The 23787-nt window shown below is 39.8% G+C and overlaps 1 protein-coding gene across 1 annotated transcript in view; it reads right to left on the reverse strand.

Moving 5' to 3' along the window:
* The window catches only part of LOC139449724 (guanylate cyclase soluble subunit alpha-2-like), a 105355-nt gene that overhangs the window by 52025 nt on the left and 29543 nt on the right, over nucleotides 1-23787 (reverse strand). Inside the window, exon 2 of the mRNA XM_071231238.1 lies at nucleotides 5962-6035. Within this exon, the coding sequence (XP_071087339.1) occupies nucleotides 5962-6035 (74 nt within the window). The remainder of the gene's footprint in view (nucleotides 1-5961; nucleotides 6036-23787) is intronic.

A 23787-nucleotide genomic window follows, 5' to 3' on the forward strand; every position in this document is an offset into this window, starting at 1 on the left:
ACTTGTAGACAACCACCATGTACCTGTACACGCCCTCTACATAAATTCCCAAGATCACAACATACTTCCACACATCACCCGTAAGTCTGTACATGTCTGTTCAGTCGTTCATCACCAGCAGATAACCATTTCTTGCTTGTTTAATTTTAGCACCATCAAACATGGGTGTAAACATTTTAGTTCAGTTATTAAAAATTTAACATCACAATCTAGACCACTAAATGATCACGCATCTGTTTAACGTTTATAAAAATGTCATAGGCCACCACAACGTCTTTGCATGAGTTTGGATAAACAACTGAGTATTGATGGTAAATGCCTCTATAGTGATTGTACAAAAATAAATCAGTTGTATCTGTTCAAGGAATAATAAGGAAGTAGCGTGAACGTTGCCAAGCATGTCTCCAGTTAACACTCTCTAACGGTGCGGTATGCCTTGACACGCCGGACGATTGGTTCTCTGGGGCAGAAAACAGATAAAGTGAGGAACATGCAAATCTATCCCCCAGGTGGTGCCACATGCACCGCATCAAGCGCAATCAGCAGTCATTAGCTTCCACGATGTACACTATAGCCGTTATTAAAGCAGGATTTGTAGCTGTGTGTTCCTCCGACCACCCAAGGCTAAGTTATAGGTGATGTATTATCAGATTATGCACTGATATGGTTAGGAGATGACGAGGAGGATTTCCGCTGGTGTCCCGGGGGAATTCATATCAAAAGACCTTGTTAACCACGAAGGTCTTATAGAAATGTAAACACGTACAAAGGGTAAAATACAGATTCAACAATTTGTTGCAAATTAACAGGCCATGCAAATAAACGTAATTAAAATGGCTAATGTGACGTACACGTACTTTACAAGACAGTGGCATGGATGTGTTCACGATATGGTTATGGCCCGACAATAAAATCTTCGAATTTCAATACTTTAAATAAAAATACAAAATAGTTCCATGGTCTCATATTTTTGCAATTTCTGTTAATTTGGATTTCTATCGTTGAGTGTAAATGTGAAACGTCAACGCCGGGTGATAGCCAATCTGGATGCAGATTCCATTTGGCGTAAAATGCAAAATAGCGATGAAAATTATATGAATGGATCACTGAACACCATGTATTCGCGAATAGGGTATGGTGTGCGGTTGATCCTTGATTTCTACATACGCCCAAGCGGGGGCACGGGTGGCCCAGCCGTCTAAGGCGCCGCGATTTGCTGTGCAGAGTTGCTTCCCTTGGGCACGACAGAAACCTATGATTGTGGGTTCGGATCCCGGCTCGCCCCGATTATGTTTCTAGGTTTGTCAGCACCACACCCGTGTTCGTGGGTTTCACCGAAATGGTAAACGTCTTAGACCTTCATCACTTCAGGCTTTCCTCCCACATTAAGCTGACACCCCGTGATATAACTGGAATACTGTTAAAAGCGGTGTTAAACCCAACTCACTCACTCACTCACATACACCCAAGCAGCGTGATCAAGGACATTTTTCACTGCACAAAGATCATAACGAGTGAACAGTCCAAACTAGGTTTGTGTTAATGTCTTGGCGTTTCCGTCATTGTAATGTTAATAGGATATGTCAAAATTATGAGCGAAACATTATCGTACAAGTTTTTGAAGAAAAGGTGGGCACTTGGCGAGCTTGGTGACGAGTGTGTGAGTTGATTTAACAGTACTGAACAGTATTTCAGTTTTGTCTTCGTGCGTCACCATGATGTTGGAGAAATTCCCCAAGCGTTGCAGTTCTTAGACGTTTACCAATTTGGTGGAACCCGATCATGGGTATGGTGCTGACAAACCTAGAAACACTCAAAGCCAAACAATATTCGGCACCATGATCTGGTAGGCCTAAGGAACGCAATCCAGCACATTATACTGAGGTTGCCTCAGACAACTGGGACATCCGTGATCCCGAGAGCTAGAAGACAAGATGTGTTCAAATAGCCGTCAGAAAGTAATGCATATGAATGTAGGTAGCTTGATAAATCAAAGTAGTCAGTAAGACTAGAATGAAAGCTTGGACGCTAAAATTAGCTCCAAATCTTCCAGGCAATCTTCAATAAACAATAATACGCATATCACATTTGCCCTAGAGCAACACATTGGGAATGTTACTTTATAGGAGCTGTCGCTAAGGTAACATCACATCAAATTTTCTTATTTCCGAATAGAATGCAAAAACATTCCATTTTACTTGATTGCTTTTTCGAAGGTGCGCTTAGAAAATTTGTCCACTCTATCATCGTGATGCCATGGCGTGTGTGTCCAACATGTGTTTTAGTTGCACTTTAGGTGTCTTTAAGATTGACAAAACCATTTAATTTGCTTCGAAATGCTACTAAATCTGAAAACACCTTTCTCCAATACTCCGAAAATACTCACTGCTTCACAAAACCACAACCATGTAGTTGTATAATGAAAAATGGCGTCAAAAAGTTTTAATTTGTTTTAGGAGTTTCGTTATAACTTTAATTTCAACCCTGAGTGAAATGATGGCGTTCTATAAGACACCCGATAGCGCTGAAACATTCTCCACGGCTTCCCAATTACTGCAATGGTCCAATGTTAACTTGGAGCATGTACCAATAACAGGAAGATTTCTACAACAAAATGCCGTCGTCTTGATAAACCAGTGATAACCATCAGCACTGATATAATGATGAAAAATGACACAATTATCACTTTGAGATGAGGCTGGGAGGAACTCTGTCTGACGGGGAAGACAAAGAACACTATCAAATGTGCAGACAGCGATTATCTCAGAGCCGCTGGAATCGACCATTGAGCTGTTGAGTGACATTCCATCTAATGATGATTGAACGATCAGCTACACCCTACACGTCTTTGCTAACCAAAGATATCTGGTTGTCTTATTCATGTGGCCATGACTTGGGTAACTGTATTCAATAATTGTCTAAATATTTGCTATGATTACTGCCTTAATCATCTCACCAATCTTGACATTTTGGCTACTTGCTACATGAAAAACATGTAGACATACTTTTTTATACAAAAACTAAGATGAGGATATAAACTTGCCCAAAGCATCAAAGCAACAAAATTATAATAATTCAAATCATGAGATTTAAATAAAACAGTGTATGTTTTGATGTGCGAATTTAGACCATATCGGACAGAGAAATGCTCCTTTGAGTATAATCAGTGAGTGTTTTGATAACCTTTGTAAAACCCAATTATAATGAACATATTATTTTCTATGTACAAAAAGTTTAACTGATTTGTTTTAAACATCATTCAACACACTCCTGGACCAAATGACAGAAATGGAGATAGCACGGCGAAGAATCCATTATGAAACGTTGATAAGACCCCTCAAAGAGGATAAAAAACCATCTTTCTTCATACCTTAGATTTAGAATGACTAAAAAATTAATTAATTTCAAAAGAGAAATTTTAAGCGATCTATTTATAAATACAAGTTTTCATCAGTTTAATCATTCATGAAATAATACGTTATCAAGAGACGAAACAACTGATGCATTTCTCTTAAGAAGACCGTCTTTGATGTTTGATTAGGAACATTCTAATATTATAAAAAACGTCCTATTGTTTTCTCTCTAGAAAGGAGTCAATTTGTCCTTCGGTCGAAATCCACTTTTAATCTGAATGCGTCATTACCTTTGATACACATGTGTTGAAAAATAACCCGTCACATATCCGAAAATTCCCGAATGACATATTCACTCGGATTTCACAAAAGAAAAGTACTCTGTGTAACGTGTTCCCTTGATAATGGATTAAACAGTGACCTCTGCTGAGACTCTTAACGGCCGCAGGCCAAGCTAAATCTATAATGAAAATCTGATATGGAAAAATCATTTCTTTTGATAATGCGTTGGACTTTTTCAGCCGCCTTTTAAGTAGGAAGTTTGTTATTTTAGATCACGGCCCCGCTGGAAGCTAAAAGACAGCGGTAGCACTATTTCACAAACTCAGCATCGTGATTAGAAAACACACCTTATATTGTGAAAACATCAAAGCAGCGTAAGGGGTGATCGATAGTAATCGGCATGCTGTCTGTATTACTTTATTTAAGGCTTTGAAATCATAGTTCCCATCAACATTTTGCCAAATCTCAAAGCGATAATCACTTCTGAATTGAAAATTATACACGCAACACACATTCAAATTACCTCCCTGTAAAACACTGCCGAAAAGTCCAAAACCTTTTGAAAAATTAAATAAAAGCGACTAAACCCTTTGTTGGCCACAAGAAATCTCTGCTAAAAGGAGAGTCGTTTTACGATTGCGACTGCTGAAACAGGTTTTAACAGTCATTCTTTGGTAACTTTGATACGATCTCAAGGACCTTTTTAGTCCAAATTCTGGGGTTGACATTACAGGTTATTTGACGTTAATTGGAATCGTAATTAAACCAAAGAAATAATACAAAGTGTTATCATGTTGGAGCGTAATTAGAATAACGAATGTGAAAAGTAGCAATGATCACAGCATCAAATACGTTGAAATACTTAAAGGTTTAAGAATACCTCTTAAATAAAGGGTTGACGGTGTTCCTATTCTCATGAATTGTTTGATGTGGAACCCGACACCACCTCAAGCAAACTCACGCGGAGCCAGCATTCTAATTCCTGGAAATAAAGACTGACAGTTCCGTGGTAGAGCTCTTGACGTGAACTAGCACTGCCCGTTAATGGCACCTCTCTTAAAGCGCAGTGATGAGACGTGATGGGGCGATGGGAAGATGGTGTCTGTCATTCATCTTCTTATGGATTGCGTATTCAGACCAAATGGTATGTATGTATGTGTGTGTGTGTGAGTGTGTGTGTGTGTGTGTGTGTGTGTGTGTGAGTGTGTGTGTGTGTGTGTTTGTGTGTGTATGTATGTATGTATGTGTGTGTTTGTGTGTGTGTGTGTGTGTGTGTGTGTGTGTGTGTGTGTGTGTGTGTGTGTATCATAATGCACACAGTACTACAGCTAAAGACGATTTTGTAGCATTAACGGCGGAGGACATGTTTCAGCAATAGTGAGTGGGTGAGTGAGTATGGTTTTACGTCGCTTTTAAGCAATATTCCAGCAATATCGGAGGAGAATTTTTTTTCAGCAATAACGGCGTATGGCACCGCCTTGGATTCACAAACTACATCGTTGTATACTACAACGTTGTAATCGTACCCCGCTCTGACACACAAGAACAGTGATCATTAGACTACTTCAAAATAAAAAAATTCAATCAACACCAAAAACGTTTATTTTTAAATCGTATTTCGTTTGCAAATGAAGTTTTATTGAATTAAATAATATTGGGAAGGAGTAAGCCATTAGAGACTGCGGTGTAACTAATTACTTGGTAACTTGTTGATGAAGCTATTCGCAGACTCACTCACCAACCCAACCCTGACTCTCTCGATTCAGTAAGGTTGGCAGCGTTCATCAGAGCGCCATCAGATCAACACACGCTATGTATTTAGCCGAGCAGCTGATACTAATGGCAGTAATATGCTGTGTCTATCTCATCCCTGTTTGATAATGGCTTCTACCTGACGGTCCATTTGCTCAGCTGGAACTGGGCACACGGTGAATACCACCACACGACACACAGGTCAGGGACCAGGTACATCCTCTACAAGGGCCAGCAGCTGTTAGTAAGGTCAAGGTCAAAGTCATACGCCTACGTCCATGCCTAACTGCGTTATGACGCCCTTGTAAAAGTGGACATGGCTTCTTATTAGTGTGCCGTGTGGTTGTATAGTGACCTGATTTGTTAATGTCGAGGCTGAGTTTTTCCCAAGAGTATCAACATTGACATCAAATGGTCGGTTATAACATGGACGCGTTGTACGATTTCAGGACATTGTATTTCCACCTGTAACACGTTGATGGTCTAGCTTCCCACACCATTATCATTCCACGGTAGATATGTTTGTGTTCTGTTGTGTCCATTTAATCAGGCCACTGATTATATTTATTCTCACCTGAGGTGTTCCATAGCACCTGGCTTTTTGCTGTTTGTAAGCAACTTCTGAAGAGCCGTAAACACAAAGCCATTCTGTAACAAAAGAAATACATGTGCTAAATTGCAAACACACTTGATGGTATCATTGTCAAATGGTAGCATTAGTTGTTACAAAGAAAATATTATAAATAGGTTAACTGTCGTGCTGGTTAATCAGATCCACCTGAATGCAAGTCTAGTTGGACATGTATGTAGACTCCATAATTATATATGCTTTGTAAATACGAGCATTTAGAAATAATATCCTTTCACAAAATGAATTTTGATTTTGGTTCCTGCTTCCAACATGACCTTACATCTTGTGTGTATCGTCGTTTCACCATGTGAGGTGAGGTGAGGTGAAGTGAGGTGAGGTGAGGTGAGATGAGATGAGATGAGATGAGATGAGGTGAGGTGAGGTAAAATGGGGTTTAACGTCGCGTTCAAGATTATTGCGCTTATGTAGCGACGTGCGTGCACGTGTGTGTGTATGTGGCTGCTTGTACTAGTCCGGACTGATGCCGATTTATAGTGCTAGCTCACTGAGATACCATGCCGCAGTTTAACATGAATAACCCACTCAGACACAGTATGCTGACTCCGAGCCGACCAGTCCTTGTTTTATCCTCTTAATGCCGAGCGCCAGACAGGGTAACAACACATTTCAGCATGTACCGCCGTTTGATATAGTGAAATATCAGTTATAACGAAACTTTTTTGAATGTCAAACTCACTGCAAAAAACAGTGTTAATGTACATGCCTCCTTTTGATGTCATGAAGTCATTCAAGCTACAGTGTGCTATATGACACCGGACTGTATGTGTTTTGAAGATATCCGGTATTGGTTATATGAATGTCTGCACTATATTATATATACAGGACTACATTGACCCTGATTAAAATCTAACTAACGCTTTGAATAAATAAAACATAATACGTTAAACTAATAAATCCATAATAAAATATTTCTTTCTTGAACAAAACAATTAGACTAATCGATACGGAATAGGGAAGCGAGTTCTTATCGCAAAGGGACAATCCAACAACCAATGAAAAACATACGTCAAATCAATACGGAAGACCCGTTGTCTCTCCTACGGCAGTGGGCCTCGTCTAAAAAGTATTAAGCGCTCGGTCTATTATTAATTTAATTGATTTTAACCTGAGTGTACTGACTGGTTTTACAGAAGGTTTGCATGGTCCTTGGGGATGACGTTGGTGTTCGTTTAGCCTGCCGAGAAGATAACAGTATTTAAGATTTGTGTAATTCCAATGTTTGTGCGTAAATGTCTGTAAACATCGTCATCACTGCCGATAATACCTTTGTATTATGCTGATTGGGGGTTAATGGGGAACAGTTGGTCAGATCTGACTTCATTATACAACTAAGCCTGGAATTATTCTGAATTAAGGATTTGAAGTTCGGCTTCCTCTCAATTAGTAGTTGTTTCTCTTTCAATAGGGACCGCCTCCGTGGTCTATTGGTAGAACGTCCGCCCGAAAAGCGGAAGGTCCGGGGTTCGATCCCCGGCCGCGTCATACCAAAAGACGTTAAAAGATGGTACTTGTTGTTACCCTGTCTGGCGCTCAGCATTAAGGGGCTAAAACAAGGACTGGTCGGCTCGGAGTCAGTATACTGTGTCTGAGTGGGGTATTCATGTTAAACTGCGGCATGGTATGTCACTGTGTTAGCACTTTAAATCGGCATCAGTCCGGACTAGTGCAAGTAGCCACACAAACACACACACGTCGCTATATAAGTGCAATAGGGAGCAGTATATGAAAGCAAGAAAAAATCATACCTATATTTCATCTGCAGTTGACGCGAACGTCAAAATGTAGTTAGTAACAATATCAATAATTATCTCTTTAAGAAATGCTCGGACGAATGAATTATTGCTAAAGGTAAAAGTACATTGTTCACGTGTTGGTTGGCAACCTGATGACATTCACTAAACAGTGAATGAACGCTGTTAACCGGGCAATTACACAAATAATATATGATCAGTATTTCTCAGGAAGAGTTTACCGGTATTGTAGCAGGGAGCGCCCCCTGGCGGGGGAACAGTTGGATATATGAATCTCGATAAAGGGAAATACCATACGCCAAGGGATCTGATAATGTTGTACCGAATGTGGGGATTCGTTAGGCGAAACGCCACATCTGCCAGCACTATCTCCCTACTACTTCAGTCACGCAGTACAACTGCAACGGCAACGTAACACCGTTGTAGAAGTCGTTACGTTCGTGGCAGGAACACGTTGTAAATAACGATCATGGATCTTTCACATTTCTTCTGGATCGTGTATGTCAGTGGATGGTAGATAATGCGGCGTGAATATGAAAGTGTTACAGAGTACATGCGAACGCTGTGTGACGTGTGTGTTCTGTCTGTAATTGACTTGAAGAAAATCATTATCAAATAGATAAACAATAAACTAAAAAGTGAGAGGAAGAGGGATTTCAATCAATTTGCTCTACAAAGTTTGTTTTTATAGAAAACAGTTCTCAAACACCAGGTGCACTTCGAAAATGTTTACAGAATATAGATGTGTAAATAAGTAAATACAAACATATCATCAAACATTTCTTTCTTTGATGTTGTACGTTTGGTATAAATTGAATTTCCACATTGTGCCATTCCGTTCTACTGGTAATATAAAATCTTATACTCCATTCATAATAACATTCCGTAAGGTATCTATGGCTAAAACAGAGATATCCTGTTTCCATATTGTGAAGTAATATCATTGGAATCGGTGGTAGTATTCTAAAATTCCACCAAATACCATTCTCATTTCCACTATTACATTGAAGTGATATTCGTCATTCGCTTTATGGGGGTACGGGTGGCCCAGTCGTCTAAGGCGCCGAGATTCGCTGTGCAGAGTTGCGTCCCTTGGGCACACCAGAAACCTATGATTGGGGTTCGAATCCCGGTTCGCCCCGATTATGTTTCTAGGTTTATCAGCACCATACCCGTGCTCGTGGGTTTCACCGAAGTGGTAAACGTCAGAGCCCTGCATCACTTCAGGCTTTCCTCCCACATTAAGCTGACACGCCGTGATATAACTGGAATATTGTTAAAAGCGGCGTTAAACCCAACTCACTCATTCGTTTTATGTCATATGGTAAAGGCAACCCATCATCACAAAAGTATTTCAGTACAGACAATTATATCAAAGTGTTATATTTCGATAGGCATTTTGGTGTAAGGTTCCATCATAATCTACGCTCCAACTATGTGGTATGAGAACATGTCTGTACCCAGCCACTTATCAAGCCCCTCAGTTCTACCCGCACGTAGAGTGTACTAAAACGTGTATTGTTATCAACAGTGAGACCTGGAAGAGTTCAAAGTGTTATTAACAACCTAGCCTGACCCTGAGTACAAAAGTGTTAATCTTTATTGGCCACCAATACAGACCATTATCTCGACATGTCACTGAACTGATCCAATAAAGTACCGTGTTCGTTTCCTCCTCAACCTCCCGTCACATCGGTCAAATATTAGTGTTGTTCTTGACACGATAAATAGATGGTCTATCTTTTTATTGCAAGGTCTTCATACAGGTTTCCAATTTAACCAAAGCTCCCCGATCGTACCAATTGCTGAGAACCAATGGTTTAATGGAAATCCTTGAACTTCATTTATCAAAGGATATGAAAAATGCAGTTGGCTTCCAACAACACATTGTCCGGGGTTAATGCAAATCCTTAAAATACATATATCAGTTGTTTGGCATAAATGCAATTCGTACCAAATGCACACATGCACCAATAGGTTCATGCTAATCCTCAAACTGTATATCAATTGTTTGAATAAAATGCAATCTGCATCGAATACATACATGCACCTTTATGTTTGTTTTGTGCAAAGTCAATAATAATTTTTACCCGCACAGAGGTAGCTTCCAATGTTCCCAGGACATGCAATAAATTCCCATTTACCAGAGTGGGCTGGTGACCTGTGTTGAGTGCAATGGAGATTGAAAACATGGTTACAGTTTGAAAAGATTGAGCTGTAATTTTAAATTAAATGAATTGCGGATCCTTTTCTAAGAAGTTGAGCCAGGTATTCCAGGAGATCGAAGGATTAAACGTCTTTGGGTACCAGCATCTGCCTCCTTGTATTTGCCTTTGAAAGTTCTTCATCAACAGCTGAGGCAAACAAGTGTGAATGATTTACCAGTAAGGTATTAAAAATACAACCCCATGCTTGTCAACTGCAGACAGAAGACCGACTCAACCAGGTGACGGAGAGAAGATTAAAGGTTTTTGTTAAGGAGGACAACATCAATTTCATAGTCAGTTTCCCAATCCGCGAATTCCATTCCTTCAAAGGAAATGCAACCTTTGTTAGAGGCAAGCTATTGTTGATAGAATTCTTCGCACGCATATTTTGCAACTGAATGGAAAACAGTACTGTTATGACGATATATAACATTAAAAGGTTGTCGATAAAGGATACACCATTCCAGGCCGAAATAAAGCTTTCAAAACGTTTTATGGTAGACATGTGGAGGACATTTCCACATTTGACGCATCTGGGACAAAAATGAGGTCCGATGCAATTCCTTATTTTGACTTGTACCATGTTTTGCCGTGTTGTTTTCAGGTGAACATTGACTTGCCTTCGCATGTGTTTGTGACCGTTGCCACCGGTGGGGCAGGATACGATCACCTATTCGCGTACACCTGGTATCATCACTATTTGATAGTGATTCATAAACACTTGCTTATGATATAGTCGGAATCGTACAATCGACTCTGCTGTAAGAAGAGATTCCTTTTGAATATTGAAAGGGATTTTTCGCTTTTATTTAGGAATAATCACAACTACTGCTGTGACGGTACTCATAATTCCCCCACTGCTCGGCCTGGCTCAGACAGACAGACATGAAATAGCAGGATAAAGCAGGAACAGTGCTGACTGTCGCGTTAAACTGCGTTCTCTTAACACTATTCTCGAGATTCTGATTGTACTATATAAGGACGGCACTTCTAAAAGACTTCTTTATTGTTGGTTATTGGACAAAACGTGTCTGTCTTCACCAACAATGCCCATTGGGATCACAGAGGACATCAACGGAGCCCTAGCTCAGCTCACCGTGAAAGTAAATAAACTTTCACGACCCATAAATGCGCACGAGTGACAGTATCAGTCCACGAGACACAATCCCGAGGTGTCTCACAACGGCAAGGCTATGAAACTCAATCGAGCATGATCCTCTATTGATCGACGTTGCATGTATGTGTCGGCGTCCATTGCAGTGACGGGATTTAATGATTACCGTTTTACAGAGCACAGGCATAGAGTTGTGTTACTGTTTATGAGCCGTACCATATAAAGGACAAAAACGTGGATATTCTGTGTCTCAAAACGTCTACAGGTTGTGAATAACGGATTGACGTTGCAACTTCACGTTCAGAGTGAACGCCCTAGTTACACACCACTCCTTCTCGACGTATTGGCACTGAAGATATGCTAGGTTTATGGGACACTTAAGTCTGTCATCCGAACATAATGTGTGTAATTATTTAACAAATATGTCAGATGACAAAAGCTGGGTTTATAAATCGCATCTTATATATTTCCGTCTTTTGTAAAACAATCCTTTATAGAAACTATAAAAATATACAATGCTATCGAAATCCTTAGTGTTGGGATTTTATGTTGTAAATGATACCTGTATAAATAATACTTAATAGATATATATTGTACATGTTTATAGCGTCAGTGTGTACATGTTCGTTCTCATCTATCCAGCAAACCACATGATCAACGTTGCCAAGTGTTGAATCAGTTATTCCCAAATATATATTATCTTAAAGCTAAGGATTTTGCAAAAGGAAACAGTTATGTGTACAAGAATATAATAAAATATGACTGCCGTTAGCTCAGGATTTATCAAACCCCAAGGGTCATTTAAAGACACTTCGTCTTGTCGAAAGTTCGTTATTCGTGTTATGATTAGGTAAGTGTAGTTCGTTATAGATAGGAGTTCGACGTGTCATAGCCGTTTCGCAATATCCGACAACGATGTAGTCGACGTTTTGCAATTTCAAACAACGTGAATACAATACACTTTTAACAATATCCGACAACATTATAATTGACCTTTGCAATATCAAACAACGTGAATATAATATACGTTCAACAATATTCGACAACATTATAATCGACGTTTTGCAATATCAAACGACGTGAAAATAATATACGTTCAGCAATATCTGACAACATTATAATTGACGTTTTGCAATATCAAACAACGTGAATATAATATACGTTCAGCAATATCCGACAGCATTATAATTGATGTTTTGCAATATCAAACAACGTGAATATATTATACGATTCGCAATCTCCAGCAACGTTATAATCGATGGTTTTTAGGGAAACGTTTGAATCAATATACGGCAAAATCACATTTTCACAATTTCCTACAACTTTATTGTTAACCCTTCGCCGTAGACAACAACGTCGTGGTCCAGTTTTTCATCATACAATAACATCAAGTCGATGCTGCGCAGTGTCCGACAAAGCTAAAAGACCACGTTCAGCGTAATGCGACGTGAACACAATTGACGCATGCGTATTGGCCAATTACGTTAAACACCACGTGTCTCGATATTTAGTGACATAGCAGTCGGCCATTCGCATTTTACGATTATTTAAAAAAAAAAAATATTCAAATATTTCGACGCTTCGCATCATCCGACAACGTTAAAGGTCACGTTTAGCATTCTCCGACTACTCCATCGGATTTGCCATACTCGTCATATATGGGTCTCCTGTTTCTCGGGATCAACTGCTTCATACAGATGTGATTAAATGTAACCAATAACCATTCTGTTTTCACCTACAACCGGCGTTACCGCATTTACCGGAGAACGGAGTAGGCAGGTGGCAGATTGGAGAGATGGAGTGGCGCTGGTCCCATGATGTAGCATAACACATGGTACTGTCTCTCCGTTCTCATACAGAACTAGACTGTAATCATTGGTTCAACCTGCCAATTAGTTCCTGATCGATCACATCTCACTTTTATAGACTCCGTGCTATTGTTACTGACAACCTGGGATATTTTAGGACGTGCATTGCTATTGTGCATTATGCGAAATAATTCCTTTGGGACGTTGGACTTCTACGTGTAAAAATTGCAGTTTCTGTCATCGGTAATTCCGCAGCGGTTTCCGGTTTTAAAAAAATGTTTGCACATCATTTCGTATTTTAAAGACATACAGAAGTCAGACATGCTCGTGTTCTGATGACGGAACTGTGAATTTTTTTGTTCGTTGAAAAAAATCTCATTGTAAAGTACCTCAATAGATTTACTGCCTAGACTGTGTATTAAGTTTTAAATATCAAGTATTTAAAGTTGCATCATGATAACTTTGTGTTTTCACGTTATAATATTGTTTCATCTTTGTTAAAAGATAGGGTAAAAAAATGGTCTGAAAATGAAGTAAATCATAAATTAACTGATTAAATTCTTGTAGTTGACCAACAGGCATATACACAAACTAAACTGAAACATATAACCATATTTATCTAGAGTCAACTCCGGATAATACGAATAAACAGTTTTCGGTCATCACGCCGAAGACACAGGTTCGATTCCCGACATGGGTACAATGTGTGAAGCCCATTTCTGGGGTCCCCCCTCCTGATATTGCTGGAATATTGCTCAAAGCGGCGTAAAACCATACCCACTCACTCCCGAATAAACGGCTATCAACCTTCTTTGTTATTGTCCATGTGAACAATGAACATCGGTTACAACGAACTGATTCTGAGGCACCTTACTGTAACATCCGTGGTCAGCTGTAACTCAAAGCAGAGTGAGTGAGTGAGTGAGTGAGTGAGTGAGTGAGTTGGGTTTAACGCCGCTTTTAACGGTATTCCAGTTATACCGCGGCGTGTCAGCTTAATGTTGGAGGAAAGCCCGAAGTGATGCAGGTCTCAGACGTTTACCACTTCGGTGAAACCCATGAGCACGGGTATGGTGCTGACAAACCTAGAAACATAATCGGGGCCAACCGGGATTCGAACCTACAATCATAGGTTTCTGGTGTGCCCAAGGGATGCAACACTGCATAGCGAATCGCGGCGCCTTAGACGACTGGGCCACCCGTGCCCCCAAACTCAAAGCAGATGTGTTGCACTATTTCATAGATGTTTTTTTGTAAGACGTTGTCTAAGTATTTCGACTCCGGTGTTCTTGGCACGAACTCGACTCTTATCATTCTTCAAAAATTATCAGAAAAAGTTGATGGTATAATTAGAACAAATATCTGCCAATATCTACATAACACACTCGCAATCCCTCTCGCAATTCCCCCAACCCCCGCCTCCCCCCCCTCCACACACACACACACACACACACACACACACACACACACACACACACACACACATACACGCATCCCTCTTACTTTGACACACAAGAGTCAACGTCATCTCATAAACGTATAATCCCCACTTCTTTAAATCTCAAACAACGTCAGCTTGAATTGAAGGGTGCATGCTTCATAACTCCACAAACCAGAATATAAGTGCATGTTGATATCTCCTTAATACACTTGTAATTAACTTGAGGCAAAAGTGTTTACACTCAGAACGTGGATAATAAACCATCAAGAGAGAGTAATTAACAGCAACGCAGAGATCAACGTATGGGAGACCGGTTAGGACATCTGTGGCCGCCGTGATCACTGCAACACCTTTATACCAAGCGATGACAACCAGACTCTCAGGGATATCGTATTATCAATCAATTTGTTGGCGAAATTGAAAGTATCTTGATGGCTGTACAGGCATTGTCGACATCAGGTCCTCAATCTAGCTCAGCGACACGAGCAATGATTTTTCGATATCTGTTTAACTTGGTCTGTGGTCTACAGTACAACAGCAATGAAGGTGATATAATTGACACAGCCTGTGTTCACCAAAGCCTTGATTTACCGTCTAATGTCACAACGGTGTTGTGGGGATCACTGCTGCAATCAATAGCCATGTTTTACCCTACAGCATACCGACACCATAGCCCTCGTTATGACAAATCTATGAATAATATTAGAATGCACTATTTCTGTAAGGAAGGCCAAAAAAGGCCTGTATCCTGAGGCTTGACCCCAACAGTGCCTCCGCCTTATGGGGTTCCCCAGTGGGGGACTTAAGACGTGATGGAATTAAATTACATACAATAATTTCATGTTATGGATAACGTTTGTTATGTTATTTTCAGTGATCATTTATATATTTTTTCACGGCTATTTGCCCTTTCATGTTCAATGGAATATGTTTCGGTGGACAAACGAGACTGGTATACCCTGTGGATAATTCACATGCATGTGGTGCCACCTAATCTACAAACAGACTGGATGACTGCTGTTTTAATAACCAATAAACATCCTAATATTGCCAAATATTCATTGTATAAGAGTAAAACATAATTAATATTCATGGTAATTGACATCATGCTTTCTGTGTGACGTCGTTAAATCCATCATATTTCGCTTTGCCCTTCTACTGACCATAACCACGTGAAGAATCATTATTGTTAAACACTGATCTTCATAATAATAAATTATGTCATGTGTTGCCCTAAGTTTAACCTAAAAACTACAAAATCCATAATTTCAGCAATATGAATATTTATAACAATATCAAATATCATGACTGAATATTATAGGAAACCTTTGCTGTTTTGTGCTGCCATACATCTCTCGCACAATAAGGGGTCGTAGGGTAGCCTAGTGGTTAAAACGTTTGCTCGTCACGCCGAAGGCCCGTGTTCGATTCCCACATGGATATGACATGTAACGCCCATTTCAGAAGACCTCACAATGATGTTGCTGGAATATTGCTAAACGCGGTGTAATACATTTTACAAATGGTAAGAATCAAGGCAATAGTCGAGACAGCCCAGACAGCGAATGGGACGTTCCCCAGGAAGCCCTGCCTTGTCAAACCCACACATAACTTTTTAGAGAATGTGAAAACTCCACAACACTGCAGCATTCTGCATTACCCAGATTGTCAGGAGGGATGTATTTCTGGTAGCAAACCCGGGTACTCTCCCAATGTCAGTCAACAGATTTGGAGGTAGGAAACCTAAGGCACCGAGAACAATGGGGAGGCTGACAACTTGGTACTTGGGATGCAAGCGTGACATCATCATTATTATTATTATTATTATCATTATTAAATTATATACACACAGACATATATATATATATATATATATATATATATATATATATATATATATATATATATATATATATATATATATATTGTTGAGGCTCTCTATCGGTGTCTTATAAAATTATTTTGGCCCATATATATATAGGCAAGCGTGGGCCAGACTTGTATTTACAGCCTGATACCGAAACGTAAGACTACAAAATAATATTATAGGACACCGATAGAGAGCCTCAACAATGACAGTGGATAATGAGGCAGACTGACACTGCGCGGATTCCAGATATTGGGGAGATCAAGCAAGTTCAGACTACACATCAGCAATACTGCCCAGTCACAGGGGACTTACATAAGGCTATATAGTGTTGAGGCGCGTTGCTGCTATTACATGCAATTGATTTCAGATAGAATCTGGGGGATAAGTGATGATGATATGCCAAATGGACCACGCATGATTCTGACAGCGGGGATAAACAGTCGTTATATATATATTTCGGGAGCCACATGTGTTTCGTCTCTTCAGGCACCTCTTAACTTCTCTTTACGAAAAAACAGTTATCTGATATATATTTTATCATACTTAAAAAGTACAGAGAGCAAATCTATAAGCAATATCAAATTATATGAAATCGATATTGTATAATCAAAGTTTGATATTCTGGTAACAAATTTTATCAAATGATGTTAAGGAATAGGGATATTATTCAAGCCCTGTTGAACGATTTAATTCGAAACACTTCACATCAAAGAGGATGCAGAATTTTCTGATTGGGGTAGGATCAGCCAGTTGTCCAAGTTACTGAAGAATCGCAGGGCCTCGGTTCTGATCAATGAACCGAGTAATATCATCTCGAGGTATCAAAATATCATACTTATCCGTTTAAAGCGTGCCTCTATTACATTATGGGGAAGTAAAGCGAGGACAATTTCATTATGTGGAGCCAGAGATTTTGTTGATGTTCGTAGTGCTGTGATCGAGACCAGAGACCGATGGAGTTATCGTTATTGCTGAGTTGGATTACACGGCAGATATTGATAGATTCGGTCTCATACAACAGTGGTTGTATCCTCATATCTTTCAGACATTCAGGTAATCAAATAAATAATGAACATAATAACTCTCTTGGGGTTAATTATTCCAGCATTCTGTAGTCGGTGGTCGTCTCGACACATGTGGAATCGTGATTTAACCAAACCGCTGGGTCATTGGTAGTCCAGATGCTTATGTTAAACGGAATTCTATCAAAAATATCTGGCAGTTATATTCATCCCAATTAGCAACATGAACATATTTAGTGGTCTCACCACAAGTAAATTCAATATGATATAGCCACAAAGTCTGTAGACAATTGTGGTTTCATTAAACTATATGTATATACATGTATAATGGTTTCGTTAAATGTTCATATCAAATCATAGTAAAATTGTTCGTATGCAAAGATTTTTATTTGATATGGAAATGGTGTTGTCGCTTTACACGTATATATATATATATATATATATATATATATATATATATATATATATATATATATATATATATATATATATATATATATATATGTGTGTGTATGTATGTATGTATGTATGTAAAGCAACAACACCATTTCCATATGCAATAATTCTCCCCCAGTAAAGATCAGGTATTTGTAATCAGAATTTGTATATCAGAATATGAAATTTGAGATGTTTTTCACCAAATGTTATTTCAGAAGATTGCTGTGAAAATGGGCTTTATTGCAAATTGGAACAGTAAGCAGCCATATGATGTCATTTCGGTTGAATGCGGACAGGAGAACCAAAGTTATGGATGGAAGACATCACAACCTCAATGAAACCATTGATCACGGGTAATGATTGGGCATCGTTGATTTGAACCCAAGATTGCATTTTTTGTTACAGCTAACGGAAGCCAGTATGTACAGCGAAGGAAGTCAAGCCCCTTAGACCAAGAACACCAGTCAGTGTCGTTACATACTGATGGGATCCACAGACCAGTACCCCTGTTACTTTGTCTCAACACGTCTTGATAAATCAACTACAAGTAAATATCCCTCTCAGCACCAAGTAAATACACACTCCACTCTAGGTCTTCATAACAGACATATTTCAGGACTATACAATCAAACAGGAAGGTCATAAATGTCAGAGGCCACTACAAGAATATGCGTTGATCCTAACAATCTGGACATCTTGTTTTACCTGTGATATGAATAGGAGGGCATTGAACCGCCGTATATAGACGATCCCACTGCATTCGTCGGCCCTCTGGTAGCAGGGCCATTGTGGGTTTGTCAATGGACTATAGTGTTCTCGTAAAGCAAGTATGTGGTGGCTAGAACCCTACCTGTAAATAACACTGATAGTGACTGCAGGATTGAAGTACGGAACTATAATACTTGTCATGTATGAACGTACTTGTACTACTTGACTTATATGACTTCAACTGAGGAAATAAAACAACTCACCCAAAGGAATTTCTTGCACAGAAGAGAGGGGAGGAGGGGGAGAGAGAGGAAGATCTTGAGAGAGTGAATGGAGAGGGGAATAAAGTCAGATTAACCTCGACTGTACATGTTTCAGGGGTGGGTGAAATTTGGGTCTAACGTCGCGTTCAAGATTGTTACACTTATATAGCAACGTGCATGTGTGTGTGTGTGTGTGTGTGTGTGTGTGTGCTGAAATTTGGAGAGAGAGAGAGAAGGAGGGAGAGGAGAGAGAAAAGGAGTGTGAGAGAGGGGAGAGAGAGGGAGAGAGAGACAGAGAGACAAAGAGTGAGTATGATACTATACCTTCATATGTATGATAATACATAAAAATTTGCTGCAAAAACTTAATAGATTCAGATCCTACACCCCCCCCCCCCCCCCCCCATGGCTGATACGACACTCTATGAACATATTCATCTTAATGTTGAACAAATATATTCAGACGGGTTATTATTAATGTTCTTGTGCGATCTAATAACATTGAGCATGTTTAAAATCGTGAATTGGTTCACTTATATACGCTTATCTTACAAGATAGTGTTCAGATGTGAGCATCGAATGAAAGACTTTATTAAGAATATGAATCCATTTCTAAGTGAGCAAACATGTATAATATAAAATGCAAAAACACATTATAACAACTTGATAAAAGTGTTACTGTATATCTGAGCTCTGGTTATCTATTTAGAGCACTCCAAGACAAACCCCAGCTTTCTGGTTACCCCCAACAAATGTAATAACAGAGATAAAAATTTCGAAACCGAACGTCTTCGAAAACGGTACCGCGTAATGTGAAGAATAATTTGCTCTCTCATAAACATAAACTGTTGTCCTGGCAACGGAGCGGAAATAATGTAAGAGGTACATACATTTGAAAGCAAATTGTACATGTTGATGGCGTTTTATGTATTTGTTCCCCATTCAGCCGTGCTAGTGGACGCCATACTGGGGTGTACTACACTTCAATTTATAAATGAGGCAAGCATGTACACTTCCAGTCTATCCGGACCAGATGGCATGTAGTTTTACGCCGTATGTGTTTAACGTGTAAGAGATATGCGGCAACAGTATGTGGTGTGTGCTAAATACGAGGCAACACTTTTTGTAGTTTGTTTCATGTTAGTGCAACAGTTCATGTCTTGTGGTTGTTGTGAGAAATGCGTGGCGAACGCTTGTTGTGTTGGTTGTATGGCAATGCTTTCTGTTTTGTGATTTATGTGAGAGATATGTTGCAAAGCTGCTGTGTGTGGTTAATGCGGGAAATATGTAGTAACTCTTTCTGTTTTATGCTTGATGTGAGAGATTTGTGGCAAAGCTGTTGTGTGCATTGTGAGAGATATGTGGCAAAGCTGCTGTGTGCTTAATGTGGGAAATATGTAGTAACTCTTTCTGTTTTATGCTTGATGGGAGAGATTTGTGGCAAAACTGGCGTGTGCATTGTGAGAGATATGTGGCAAAGCTGTTGTGTGCATAATGTGGAAGATATGTGTGCAACGCTTTCTGTTTAATGCTGGATAGGAGAGATATGTGGCAACGCTCTGTGTTTAATGCTTGATAGGAGAGCGATGTGGCAACGATTCTTGTTTCGTGCTTGCTGGGGGGGGAAATGTGGCACTGGATTGTCTGGTCCTGACTAGATTCTTTACAGACCTCCGTCATATAGCTGAAATATTGCTGAGTGCGGCTTTAAACAACAAATACACAAACAAATTCAACAAGTTTCGGCGGTATCTTGGACATTTAACACAGTACGACAAAGCCATATATAGACGTGTTCTATAGTTACAAAGAATTTCAGAATATATAAAGTAAATAAAAGCAACAAAACCTTTCCATTTTCATAAGAAATCTCTTTTTAAGTCAGAAAAGTAAAGAAGAGGGTGCTTAACTGTTTTTATGTGGCAGACGTTTGTGAATTTGAGATGTTTTACTCCTTAGATAATTAGGTTATTCAAGCTCACCCATAATTGTTTTATCACGGCAAATCACCTGCTCTAAATCACATCTGAATAGGTCATCTGTACATGTCACTCACTCGCTGACCCAATTTAGTGATTTGATATACACTGTTGATTGACCGTAATAGAACACTCCTTGATTGAAGATTATCAGTTAATGCCGCTGTGAACTACGCGTCTTTCTTGACCGAGGCCCTCATTCACCTTCACACGGCACTAATGTGTGGCCATTAGGGTGAAAATAAAGCTTTTATCAGAGACATGTACATGGCATTCCTTCGACTGAAATATTATAATACAACTTCTGAATCATCAACGCAAGTGAAATCATATACCCCCTTTAATGCCTAGAGACACGTTGCTTACATTAATGCATTAGTCAATGGTGTTGATAAACAAACAACCCATGATATTTAAGACTAAGCTTGGTTCCTCTCGTGGTGCAAACGTTGAAAGCATATATGATATCCCCGGACAAGACAACACCATCGAAATTGGAAGAAAGTAATTTGAGAAATATTGTTCAGAATACAATGAAAACCTTTTAGGCCATTTAACATGAGACTGGGGCCCAGAATCAGGGCGATGGGTGTTGAGTATTGTCTACTAACATATGTATAAGGGGATCACACGTCCGAAATCGAGATTCCTTAATCGGGAAATATATTCTTCCGGACAATTTCGTCCGGGGTTCGAAACCAGGCCGCGACATACCAAAAGACGTTAAAGGGTGGTACTTGTTGTTACCCTGTCTAGCGTTCGGCATTAAGGGCTAAAACAACGACTGGTCGGCTCGGAGTCAGTATACTGTGTCTGAGTGGGGTATTCATGTTAAACTGCGGCATGGCATCTCAGTGAGCTAGCACTATAAATCGGCAACAGTCCGGACTAGTACAAGACAAGCAGCCACACAAACACACACACGTACATGCACGTCGCTATGTAAGTGCAATAATCTTGGAGGCGACGTTAAACCCCATTTCACCTCACCACCTCACCGAGCAATTTCACCGGGAAAGAGCCATCAGGATTAACGTTAACGTTGTTTATCGAAGCAGGACATGCTTACCCTCTTCACGAACACCTGGTGTCCTCACTGAGTTTCAGTGCTCCATTCACATAACTTTCACCACTACGTTGCCTGTTCCGCCCAGTGGAATCTAATTGAGACTGATTATTCTCCGGTGTTGACGTTTAATATTGACCGTACTGAACGAGAGTTGTATTTCAATTGTGACAAAGCAAACGCTGGAGTGAAGTGTGCTGTAAATTGCACCAGCTACAATGAACATGTGAGATTACATATGTCAATGTGCAATGTCCACACGAGCAGGCGACATGTCAAACAAACCCTTATGTCAACATTTGGCATTTCAAACTTAAAAAGACAAACTTCAACTGACATAAACTATAAAGCATACCCTATAACTAACACCAAATCTTGGCGTTACGAATGGGACAAGCACTGGGAACTTCTCATGTGTGTCAGATATGTGATCATTCGTTCGTTCGTTCGTTTATTCCTTCGTTCATTTATTCCTTTTGCCATTTATTCATTCGTTCATTTATTCATTCAATGAGATTGTGTTAAATCATATGATTTTGATTTTGATTTTAAATAACTATTTATTTCTTAAATTGTTTCAGTTATCTTTATTATAGTAAACTACGTTTATAACGAACACGCTTATAACGAACTGGCCGATATAACGAACTTATTTGTTAGTCCCGGCCATTTGTTGCATATATGCTGTATATATGCTTATAACGAACTACGGTTATTACGAACTACATAGTAGTCCCTTTGAGTTCGTTATAACCGTAGTTCACTCTATTTTTCACTGACTCACTAACTCACTGACTGACGTAACATATTCCGAACTCAGTCGGATAGAAAACAAAAACACGCAGAACTGATAGAGGAGAACAGTTTAAACCCCTATTTAACAAACTGATTTATATGTACATCTTGCTACTCGTCGCCCTTCTCACGGTACATATGATCAACATGATCTCTAATGGAACAGCTGTGTTTGTGATTTGTTTTCATTAGGCCACAACCATTAATTACATGTTTAACCTGCCGAGGTGTGTTTGCACGGAAGACGGTGATCACCATCCGACTTGGTTGATTGGCACAGCCATCGAGACTTAATTAAGCATATCAATTCATATACTACCATCGCCATGTACCAATCACCTATATGTCATTGACCACGGCTTATGTGGAAGGCATACATGCCAAGAATCACGCGCCTGGGAAGGCGTTTTGTCCAAATGTTGGAATGGTAATGCTTCGGAGGCGAAACAATAACTCAAGATCTGACACCGAATGGCGGCACCAAGCTCTCGCGGTTGAAGTTCGACTGGAGCGAAGTGGGAGCCTCAAGCTATTTGTGCTTTATTGCACATTCTAAAAGGCCCCTGTCTATGCCTCTTTTATATTCATTAGACCAGTTCAAAGTCGGTCAAAATACATTGAAAGATCAGAGACTTTCATCTGCTTCCATTGACACCGTTACACGATAACGTAAAGCTCATTGATGCCTGGCCATGTTGGTAACCTTGTTTCTGGAACTTGTGCTTTCATTAGTTCCTGGTGTATTGTGTCTTGCCGGGGAGAAGTCGTGTGCCCTTGGTGCTTTCACACTTCCGTCATAGTAAGACACTTGAGTGAGTGAGTTGGGTTTAACGCTGCTTTTAACAGTATTCCAGTTATATCACGGCGTGTCAGCTTAATGTGGGAGGAAAGCCCGAAGCGATGCAGGTCTCAGACGTTAACCACTTCGGTGAAACCAACAAGCACAGGAATGGTGCTGACAAACCCAGAAACATAATCGGGACGAACCGGGACTCGAACCCACAATCATAGGACGTTCAAGGTGGTACAGACGTTGACCACTTTGGCGAATCCCACAATCACAGATTGGTACTGACAAACCATGAAACATAATCAGGATGATTCATGGATTCGAACCCACAGTCACAGGTTTACAGTTTGTGGTACGTCCAAGAGTGGCGGGGGCACGGGTGGCCCAGTCGTCTAAGGCGCCGCGATTCGCTGTGCAGAGTTGCGTCCCTTAGGCACGCCAGAAACCTATGATTGTGGGTTCGAATCCCGTTTCATCCCGATTATTTTTCTAGGTT

This window comes from Haliotis cracherodii, unplaced genomic scaffold (genome assembly GCF_022045235.1).
Source record: "Haliotis cracherodii isolate W230 unplaced genomic scaffold, xgHalCrac1.p SCAF_8, whole genome shotgun sequence".
Taxonomy (NCBI): Eukaryota; Metazoa; Mollusca; class Gastropoda; order Lepetellida; family Haliotidae; genus Haliotis; species Haliotis cracherodii.